The sequence below is a fragment of the Macrosteles quadrilineatus genome, unplaced genomic scaffold, assembly GCF_028750875.1.
Source record: "Macrosteles quadrilineatus isolate MER2022 unplaced genomic scaffold, UCM_ALF_1.0 Scaffold_8__2_contigs__length_117827958, whole genome shotgun sequence".
Lineage (NCBI taxonomy): Eukaryota > Metazoa > Arthropoda > Insecta > Hemiptera > Cicadellidae > Macrosteles > Macrosteles quadrilineatus.
Genome location: NW_026542601.1, coordinates 56,285,334 through 56,297,227, shown reverse-complemented (window position 1 = coordinate 56,297,227; position 11,894 = coordinate 56,285,334). Strand labels below are relative to the sequence as shown.

General features: G+C 35.2%; 1 protein-coding gene across 1 annotated transcript in view; it reads left to right on the top strand.

Moving 5' to 3' along the window:
• Nucleotides 1–7,211: 7,211 nt before the first annotated feature.
• LOC128999428 (endoplasmic reticulum transmembrane helix translocase) overlaps nucleotides 7,212–11,894 on the top strand; it is a 41,605-nt gene continuing 36,922 nt past the window's right edge. Inside the window, exons 1-2 of the mRNA XM_054425948.1 lie at nucleotides 7,212–7,609; nucleotides 11,150–11,239. Coding sequence (XP_054281923.1) covers nucleotides 7,298–7,609; nucleotides 11,150–11,239 — 402 coding nt within the window. The 5' untranslated portion in view covers nucleotides 7,212–7,297. The remainder of the gene's footprint in view (nucleotides 7,610–11,149; nucleotides 11,240–11,894) is intronic.

The window sequence follows — 11,894 nt, the reverse complement described above, 5'->3', positions numbered from 1 at the left end:
TATAAACTTTTAAGAGTTTCTGAAGACATCATTAAAGGATTTGAAAGAAAATGTCATACTGCTGCAGTTTTTCTTGATGTAAGTCAGGCCTTTGACCGTGTTTGGCACGATGGTTTGATGTTTAAACTAAGAAAGTTCGGAGTCCCCTCCTACCTACAGAGAATTATTGAAAGCTTCCTTGAAGATAGAACGTTTTCAGTTAATATTGATGGCTCCCTATCAACTGCCAGACCAATTTCAAGCCGGAGTCCCACAGGGCGCAATTCTTTCACCTCTATTATATAACATTTACACTTCTGATTTGCCATTGTCAAACCATGTCCAAACAGCCGTGTTTGTTGATGACACCCTACTCCACTCTACACACCATGACATCGAAGTTGTGGCCAATAACGTTCAAATTTCCTTAAACGATTTGGTGGAATGGTTCACAAAATGGAGAATAGCCATAAATATCCGATGAAGAGTGAAGCGAAGATTTTTACCCTCCGAAAACCGTTAGATCCTCCAAATTTCGAAATTCTAGGTGAACAGATTGCATGGAACCCTCCTGACCAAGCAATAAAATATTTAGGTGTATACTTCGACAGAAAGTTAAATTGGAAATTTCATATTAATAAAAAATTAATTTTGGCTTATGGCAGATTATCAAAATTGTTTCCTTTAATAAACAATAAATCATGTATGTCTATAAAGAATGGAACCCTTTTATACAAAACACTTCAACTACGTCCACTATTGTTATACGCCTGCCCAGTATGGGGAACTGTTTCATCAAGCTCAATTCGTAAACTGCAAACATTTCCAAATAAAGTTTTAAGGATAATTCTAAAAATGTCCCTGGTATTTTCGAACCCGTCAAATACATTTATAACTGGGAATAAAACCTAGAGAAGATTTCATCAAGAAAGTTACATCAAAATTATTTACAAAACTTCCATTAACCAGCAGCATTGGATTTTATAGGTATTTACTCAGGGGAGGTATGGAAGAGGCTACGATGACAGCTGTGGGCTTCTTATTAGCTGAGGGAACGCCATTACCGTGACAAAACGATCTATAAGCCATCGGCCTCGTTGGTCTAATGGTTAGCGTGCCGGACTGATATGCTGAATGTCCCGGGTTCGAATCCCGCTGGTAGCATTAACTTTTTGTCAAAGATTTTTTTATTATCAGCAAGTTTGGTTGGTTTGGTTCGGTTATGACAGTTTAATTTTATTATTAAGTCATTGTAAAATTTTAATTGAGCAACTTCTAGTTTTATTTAATAAACAGAATTATTTTTTCTATTACTAAACTTTTGTTATATTATTTAATTATCAGCAAGTTTGGTTAGGTTATGATAGTTTAATTTTATAATTAAAAAATAATAAAATTGAATTTGAGGCATTTATAATTTTACTTTATGAACAGAACTATTTTTGCGATTAGTAAATCTTCATTGCCAAAGTGCTCTCTACTACAGCGCTGTTCACGGAGGAATTTTGAACTAATGCCTCATTCGTACCTCCCCTAAGTCAGACCCGATTTTATAACACAGGCCAACCTTCTGAAATCCAGAGACTCCGACTAAAACCCAGATTGCCTCAAGATGTTTTATTATAACCATTTTTTTTCATTAATTTGTGTTTCATTGGTGGACAGTGCCTTTACAGTCCGACCCGCTAAAACAGTGACAATAAGTGCCTGAGGGGCTAAGCTGACCTCTACCTATGTTAATGTAATTAATAATGTCATTTTTGTCTTTCTTATATTATACCTAACCTGTATAGCAATGAAATGCTGATCGGTTAATAAAATCTTAAAAAAAAACTTTGGATATATTCATAATATTGAAAGTAGGGAAGGGAATAAGGAATATATTTAGTAAAATATGTGTATGTAACGTTTTATAGTTCTATATTATATAAAACTTGAAAATTCAGTAAAATATCCAACACTCGGATCGCTATAGCAAAAAAAAAAAATATATAAATAAAATAAAAATAGTTCGTCGATCTTCTCTTCATGTCATAAAATTAAAAAAAATAACTGCAGTGCCCAATCTTAGGTGGGTCAACTGACTATAGAAAAAAATAATGCAATCAAGGCCACTCAAAAAACTAAAGTTTTTTTAGTGTGGCCTTGATGCAATAGTACCTTACAAATAGAAAAGAACAAGATTAATGGACTTAATTTGGTAAACGGTACTTGTGTTATTGAATAGTCCTTGCTGACGACTGTGTTATGTGGTCCATTTTATTTATTTATTTAACGGTAAAGGACATTTTACATTGAACATTGAACATTTCAATTATATATTTTACACAACACATGGCCGAAAGTTAAAAAACCTAATAGAGTGAAAATTGAAAATTTAGCAATATCTTTGGTGATTTTTATTAATACATGCATCTTTGACGGAAAAACACAAAATTCTGTCACGACCATAACGAACGTAAACATTAATATTAAAAATAATTAATGGTATTTTTATAAATATGTTTTGCTGTAAATAGATTTAGTTTCAGGGCCATTTTGCAATAAACAGCTCACTAAGCTTTTGTCATATTTAGTTTTTCTAAAAAAATCAAAAAAATCAAAAAAAATTTTAAAAAAAGCTTAAAAAAATCTCCTTAAGTTTGTATAGCTCCTAACAAACCTTCCATTCCTGATACATGAAACACCTTTAGGTTTTTAAATAGGCGTCCTTCTTGTGTGTATAAAACATTGGTATATGATGATATATCAATTTTTGATCTTTTTATGATCCAAATCATCAACGTTTTGGTCAGGGACAAGTGTTACGGTCTGGAATTGGTGATTAACGAGAATCACTATATTGTTTATTTAGGTTTTCCTTCCACTACTCTCATTATTATAATATTCCACAAGACTTGATAAACCATACTTAATTTTTTTAAATGTAATAGTTTTACACATAACAACTCCTATGAACTATATGCTTTTAAATCATATGATGCAATAAAGATACCTGTCTATGTAAAAATAGTTGAAAATCTATTTTTTTTACATCCTTCAATTAATTGTACTGCTATAAGAAAAAATGTTGTTGCAATTAAAATAAACTGTGCAATTTGCAATGATATTAAAATTTATTTTCACGACCATAACACAGTACAATTGATAAAGCTATTTTGGTCGTGAAAAAACCCGTGATGGTCATGATGCTCTGGGGCCCATTTCATAATAAACTACAAGTTACAACTTGTAACTTGTATTTTCCATTAGATTTGCACTGGGCGATCAGCTGATTTAGTTATAATATTAGTTTGAACCTTATTATGAAATGGGCCCCTGGTCGTGAACTGAAATCACGTATTATTTGGCTCTGTTCTGGTGGCAGCCTTACACCTCATGTTTGAGGAGGCAAAGTGGATTTCTAGGTTAACATAGTAATTGAAATATCATATCAACAAAAATTAACACCATGTCTACTTTATTGCATGACTACGAACGGTCGTGGACACACCAAAATTACAAAAAGCACAAAGTTACCTGTATTAATCTTGTACTTAATTCTTTACTGCAAAACCACCGGCACAACAAAACTAACGCACATCCTGAACCACTCTCTAAAACCAACTGACGTTATCGCTGCCAGGATTGCCACTGTCATTTTCCAAAGTTACAAATTTTGCCATAATGGTCGGGACGTCAAATCGAGCTATTTTGTCATGGTTGTCAGTTTGCAATGCAAACAAAATTATTATATGCTCCTTTTTTTTGTAAGTTAAATAACTATTGATGACATAAAAATATGACTTTATATATTTCGGCATGAATAATTAGGCTAAAAACAGCGTGAAAGTTGAAAAATGTAACCCTAGGGACACGGTATGGTCGTGAATTTCGAGACTTAAAAAATACGAAAAAAATACCTAGAACCTATTTAAAACCAAATAAATGTTTGTAACATGTTGCCCCCATCCCAAAAAATATTAAAACACATAATATCTATATATATAATACGTGAAGCCGTATTTTGTTAACGCAACTCCTCCCTTATTTGTGGACCAATTTCAACGTTTAAGGTGTCAAAAGATTTGTCTCAATATTTAGTTTTGCAATAAGGTTTTAGAACTTTAAAATGTCTACTGCTAAGGGCGCGAGACCCTCTCAAAGGTCGGGTTTTCCTCATAAGAAATACATAGAACAAATTTAAAAACATAAAACAGCTGTTTATAAAAATCTATATATATAATACGTGAAGCCGTATTTTGTTAACGCAACTCCTCCCTTATTTGTGGACCAATTTCAACGTTTAAGGTGTCAAAAGATTTGTCTCAATATTTAGTTTTGCAATAAGGTTTTAGAACTTTAAAATGTCTACTGCTAAGGGCGCGAGACCCTCTCAAAGGTCGGGTTTTCCTCATAAGAAATACATAGAACAAATTTAAAAACATAAAACAGCTGTTTATAAAAAGAAACCTTTTAGCTTTTTGGGAGTAAATATTGATGTTTTAATATTCAGTAGGTTAAGACCAAGTTAATCAGTTTTGTTGGAAGAACGAAAAATGCCTGAAGTTCAAAGAAGAAATATTGAAAACGGGAGGAGGATACAATTAATAATAAGGTATCTTATGCGTATAATAGCCTGGTCTAACAGATACCCATCCAGATACACATTCACTTGGTGAGATGAATAATAGTATTTGCCAGTTCTGCTATGCAACTTACTTTGGAAGTGAAAAAATATACGAAGCACATAGTGTTGTCCCGATGGTAAAATAAACTTGCCTAATGTCAGATCAAATGAATGCATGCGAGAAATGTTTACTTCTGACACTGACGATCTCAAAAAAATTAGTACAAACAATAATAATGCCTTGACTATGATAAGTTCAAGTAGTAAGATTTTACCAAATCTTGGCGGACCTTGTGTTTTTATTGTAAACTTTTGTATTTGTACTCGCTCTACTTTAATTTAGGAAAAACACAAATGGATCGTTTACTTCTAGGTTATGTTGCCAGTTCCTCGGACAAACGTATACAAAGTTTTTTTGACTGAATTTCAGTGTTAATATTAGATATAAGTGAAGGAATTAGTGTTTATGTATTTAACTATCGATTAGTTAAAGTCAAGTTTATTTTTATGATTCAGGAGAGGCAAATAATATACGCTGTTTAAAAGAGAAAATGAAAATTGCTATCCAAATCTTATAGCTACAAGAGTTATCGAACCAATTTCATGGTGTTGCTGCCTTAGCCCATTCAAAGCATATTATGGCTTTCCAGTTGATAACCCAGAATTTGTGGGTAAACATGGAGCACATTAAATTAGGGGGATGTCTAGGCAACAGTTTTCTTAAATTCTCAATGCTGGTAAAACTTTTTTGCAAAATGTTAGCTCGAATTGAAGCAGATCGTTTAGCATTCATTAGAAGTTATTGGTTAAAACTGAGAGTAGAAATAATGTATGTGAACCTTGACGACACAAATAGAGATATTAAAAATTAGTTTCTAACAAGTGTTAAACAACTCTAAGATGTGACTAGAATTACTAGAATTTAAGCATAACGTTTTCCTCGGCGTTATGTTTTATATTATGCGGCTCATTGAGCCGCACGGGTTCTCTAGTACTACAAATAATACAGCATCTACGAAGTAACATGGCAGGGAAATTAAAACATACGTTTCAAAATTTTCCCTCAATAATAACATGCCTGCGACCATTAAAGCTATCTACAAAAAAGCTAGGTACAATGGTACAATTCTTTTGTACCTACACTTACAATTAATGAAACAAATTTGAGAAAATAAATAAATATTGTATCACAGCAAGTGGAAATAAATAGTAACTTATCACAATACAACAATAATAACAATAAATAACAAGTATAACAATAGAAGTCATGGTGAATAGAAGTAGAAGTAGAAACTAACAATAAGCAAACCCAATTTTTTAAACACAAAAAAATAAGTATGGATGCAAGAACAGCAAATTTACAAAAGAGAACAAATGTGTAAAAGGTACGATAAACTCTGAAAAAATTTAAAAACTTAACAATTTTACAACCATCTTTCAGTAAACCATTAAGATTTATAACCAATTTATAAACTTTGTCCTAAACAGTCATGTGTCGGCGTCGTACAGTGATGATTTAGTTATAGTATGTTCAACCTCAGCGTGCTAACAGTTTTGCAGCAACGCTTAAATTGTATTCTGTGTCGTCGGCTTGTGGTTTCGGGAATGGGCACATGGAAGGGACTAAGGCTAAAGGTGTAGTGACGTCATATCTCTAGTGGTAAGCCCCCCACACACTACCAGACCAGACCTCCAGACCAGACCGTCTGGTCTGGCGTCTGGCACTTGTCTTATCGTGTGTGGGGCTGTCTGCAGACCGATTTTCTCGGACCAGACTGTCTGCGTGTCTGATGGTTGAACCCTCAGACCACAGACGGTCTGAGGTTCCCCCACCACTATTTTTGTCTGGTCTGTGAGTGTGTAGCGCTGTCTGTCAGACGGCCGACCATCGTAACAGTCTTCATCCATTTGTTGGAGTTCTCACCACGGTCTCTCAATTACGAATGTTAGACCGTCTGGTCTGGGAGTGTGTAGAGCCGTCCAAGACAGTCTGGTTGCAGCCAGACGGTCTGGTCTGGAGGTCTGGTCTGGTAGTGTGTGGGGGGCTTGTCTTCTCTTGAGGCGACACGATTACCGTAACGAAACGATGTGTTTTCAGCGGCGTTCGTGGCATAGTTGGTAGCGTTTCGGATTAGTGTTCAGGTGGTTCGGGGTTCGAAACCCGCTGGCAGCACTAACTTTTTGTCAACAAATTTTTCATATCAGCAAGTTTGGTTGGTTAGGTTAGGTTATGACAGTTTAATTTTATAATACTAAATTTTAAAATTAATTTTATAATTAATTAAAAATTATAATTAATTATTAATTAGATTTTTATCTTATATAGTTTTTATATTATCAGCAAGTCTGGTTGGTTATGTTATGTTATGACAGTTTAATTTTAAAAATTAAAAATTTATTTTATAATTTTAAAACAATATTTTATAATTAAAAAGTTAATTTTATAACAAAAAATAAAAAAATTAAAAATTTATATAAATTTTTTCAACTTAGCAGTCCTAGCGGCGAACGCTGACACTACAAGATATGTTAGCCTTAGTCCCTCCCGTGTGCCCCTCCGTGTGTTTTCGTTTTCTCTTGACGTTGAGTTGTTGACGTTGACCCGACTTGACTTCACGACATCTGTCTTTTCTTTTCCTCTTCTTGCAAGCCTTTGAAGATGGGCTGTGTAAATTATTACTTCACTCTCTAAGTTAATATTTATTTGTAATGTTTAGCGGGAATTATTTAATACTTCCCTTAAGAAATTATCATTATAAAATGCCTCAAGATTTAAAAGTAGACGATTTAGTTCAAAGTGTATCCCTCTATTCCCCGCGACCTATAATTTTCAATGGAACAGTGTTGCCTTTTCTCTTTATGTATGCAACATGGCTGTATACTTGGGTATTTGTTTACGGTATCGACGAATTCAGTGAAGCCGGTTTCGTTGGAATTGTAGTTGTTAGCCTAACTCAAATATTAAGTTGCCTGTGTTGCTACTGGTCAGTGCATGTGCAATGCTTTCTCACTTGTAAAAAGGTAAGCTGGCATAGCCTAGGCCTAGTGCCTGGGCTGGGCTATGTTAAGATTTTTAGTAGGGCCTAGCCTAAACTTACCTAAGTTAAAGCTTTGACTAAGTTATTGATACAACTAGACATTCCATCACCATTTTAAAGCTGTCACCAATTTTTAAAACTACAGGCCTGTAGCCTAGGTCCTGTAGGAAATCACTGTAGGCCTATTTGATTATGGCTGTTGATGTGAGCCACCGACAGATTGTGCTGATCTAAATAAGGCTAACCTAACTAACTTCTGTCGTACAAACTTTGTTTATCTAGTCAAACTAATGGAATGGTTTATTGTGAGCTAGGCCTTCAGTAGGGCCTTAATAATTCTACTCAATATAGCAATTACGGTACTGTTGTGGCCTAGGAACTAGGTTATTAACAAAAAATGTGCTGAATAGAATTTTAGCACATTTTTTGTGCTGGGCCCTCTTCTATTCCTGGTCCTCATCAATGGCATCGACGAGACCAGCAGCTCTATTCTATTTGCGGATGATACCACGCTTCTCACTAAAGGGCCAAACCTACACCACACTAGGGATTTAGCCATAATCCAGGTCCAAGAAGCTAAAGCATGGCTCCAGATGAATAAGCTGCAACTGAATGGAGACAAAACCCAGAGACTCCTTTGTACCCTCTCAAGAGACTCCTCGGACGACATGGCTGCAGTAAAACTTCTCGGTTTCCAGTGGGCAGCCGACTAGACTGGAATGACCATGCTGCCCATGTTGCCACACGGCTTGCGAGAGTCAACTGTCTCCTCAGGCGTCTCCGGAAATGTGTCACGGAGCAGTACCTGCTCATGGTATACCATGCCCTGTTTCATTCGCACATTGCGTATGGACTACACCTTTGGGGTCATGCGTCGGAAGTGGAGGAAGTCTTAAAGCTTCAAAAAGCGGCAGTCCGTATAATCTCAAGGAGCCCTTTTAGAGAACACTGCAAACCGATATTCAAGAGACTTGGAATTCTAACCGTCTGCAGCCACTATATCTACGCCTGCCTGGTTGAAATCAAATGCAGTGTTCCTCTTCTCAACACCAGAAGCCACATCCACGCCCGTAATACCAGAGGTAGGCAGGATCTCGATGTTCCCCGTGCGAGATTGAGCAGGACGCTCAATTCCTTCCCTACGTCAGCCATCAAGTTCTTCAACAGACTCCCTTCCAGCATTCGATGTCTGGACGACCGGAAGTTAAAGAGTGCTGTGAAAGACTTGATGATCAATAGACCATACTACAAAGTAGAGGATTTCTTTAAGGACAATTTGGAGCGGGACAATTATTTTTTTGTACCGCCTACTGCCTGCCCGCCATGTTTAATACACAGTTTTATTTTATATGTGCGTGTAGTCTTTGTTTTTGTGTCTTTTTTCCGTATTAAACAACGACGCAGTCTATTCCCTCACCAGAGGGTCAACGACGAAGGCCAATGAATATGAATATGAATAGCACATTTTGTGACTGGCTCACACAACTAAGTTTTGGACTTGGTCTAAGATAAGTCCGGCTATTTTTAGTAAAATTGGCGACAGCTGGTCCATATCTAGATTAGGTGTCTACTTCTGTACGTTATCGAATAGGCTAACTTAAGTCAATGGCTTAAGCTTTAGTTTCTATTAAGCTTAAGTTAACTTACCTTGGTCAAACCCAAGATAGCCAACTCCTGAGACCCGAGGTAGGCCTAACTTGGTCTATATATCCTGAAAGTCAAAAGTATCTGCGACCCTAAGTTAAATATCTTCTTGATAACTTAGAGATCCTTGCAACATACAAAGCAATATCAAATGTCTGAATTCTAAGTCTTTCAAGAACACCATAAGTTAGTAGCAATGTTATATAGTTTAGCTGTATACAATGTTGATGAATTTTTAGATCATCTAAGTTCCTTAAAATAGTTTTTAAACTTTTACCTTGACGTTGCTATACAATGTATTATTTGTTTTGGCAACAAACAATTTGATTTGATATAATTTGGCTTAAGCTTACCTATCCAGAATATCCACAGTGGGTATGGTTTCATAAAACTTCTGCAAGTTAATTCTAAGTTAGGCCTAATTGTTGTTTTATGGTATTTTTTAAAGTGATCGAGCAAAAGTCTGCCACCAAGTTGCCAAACTTACATAAATTACGTTGTTTTTTTGGCTGAAAAAGTAATGATTTATTATCTTTTTTGGATTGCTGACTTGGCGGGGAAAGTGTTACCACTTAGTGGTTTTTTGTTAGATTTTATTTATTTTTGTAGAAAATTAACAGTTAAAATTAAAATCCTCTTTTCTCTGATATATAGACCATGGCACAACTACATCTAATTTCAATAATATTGTTTGTGTAGAACTAAATTCTACATTTTTGGTCTTATCTGCTTTAAACCGATTAAAAACTTTTTGACACACGTACCAAAATTACTATTTAACAAACCCCCTAGGCTTAAATTCAGTTTCAAATTTCATCAATGTTCATGATGAACAACATAAAATGTGTTGGTGTTACATAAGTGTTCTGATAATTAAACCTGTATATATAAAGACTAGTGTAAATTGAGCCCTTATTATAGGAGTAAAAATGTAATCAAACAGATTAGGTTTGTTAGAAATAGCATAAGGCAAAACAAATATTGAAAAACTCATTTATTCAAATTTACATATCACTTTTTAATTGCTTGTTTAACATACGTGGAGTGATTTTCCCAATTGTTTTATTTGTTTTAGTGTATCAAAACATAAAACAAACCTTAGTACTAGTACTAAGTTTCAAGTTCCTAGGTTTCATATGTTTTGATAAGTAGTATTAAACTGTTAAAAATGACGAGCTGCTGTACCAGTGTAAGTAGTTCAAATCATTCGGTATAGGCCTACCTGAAAAAAAACGTTATAAAAGTTTTAAAATAATGTTTCAGCTGTTCCTATGCATTTCTCTAACATTTAAATTGATTGAGATTTAATCGCAGCTGGTCCTTCTTTTGTTTTGATTTTTATCCCATGTTATTTAAATGGGCCAAAATCGTACTTTGAGGGCTTGCCAAGGGTTTATGGGTCAACCGACTTGAGACCCTCAAAAGGCACATCTAGGTACACGTTAAGGGCTTTCAAACAACATAAAAAACATTAAAATTGAGCCAGTGGTTTGGGCTGTAGGTCCGTCAACATTCAAGGAGGAGGAGAAGGAGAACACGGAAAATTTGGCAAATTTTTTATTTCATACTATACTATTGAGGTTTGGTCAAAAAACACTTTTTACCTTCCCCGTAGCAGCAAACCTAAGCACTCGTTAAATCTAATGCTAGGCCTATTTAATTTGGGAATATATATGTCTTATTTATGGAAATATTTTAGCAAAAATGTAGTCAGACAAGTGTAAATTCGCTTAGTCTGCAGGTTTGCTGTGGCGGGGGTATTTTTATATTGTGTTGGTGTATCAAGATTTCAAAAGGATAAAATAATATTTATCCTCCAAGCAAAGCTTGATTATCAGTTGTTGATTATTATAAACCATTTTCAATTAAATATTTTCAGGCTAGATGTGCCAAAGATGCAAAACTTGCTAAAGTTGTACCAACCTCAAACAATGGGTCGTCGGAGCTTGTTAAACTTCACCACCATACAGTAAGTTTTAACTTTTAAGCAGCTGGGTAGTTCAAAAGGAGGGCCTAATGGATTGTTCGGTTCAAGGGTGGTTTACAATATAGCTTTGTTGATTGGTTTTTCTCCAGAGTGGATGAAAAATAGTTTCTGACTTAAACTTAATTTATAAAAGTTGAAGCAACCTTAGCTCATAGTAAAAATTGTGAATCAAATTAAAAGAAAATACAATTTAAACTTAAGGCTATCTAGTAACAGGAAAATGCAAGAATTTTTTGCCAGATAGCAAGTATTCACAGTAGGCAACTATTTGAAGGTCAAAGGGCCCACGTTCTCATTCATTATCAGCTGCTACAAATCAGTTAGGCTAGGCACATATAGCAGTATTTAAACCCCAAATCCTTTTGCCCGAAACATAAAATAACTAACTAAACTAACCTCCAAATACTTGCTTTCCGAGTTTCCGGCAAAGCATTCTTGCATTTTCCTGTTACTACTAGGTTAGGTTGGGTTAGGCACATGTAGCAGTATTTAACCCTGGGACTGGCAATATGACGATTTTCGTCATAACTTATGTCGGATGCATTGCACGACGTCCAAGTGCCACGACGTCCAATAATATTTATTCAGTGCCACGACGTCCAAAACATAATTTTTGAGTTGTTGCACGACGTCCAAG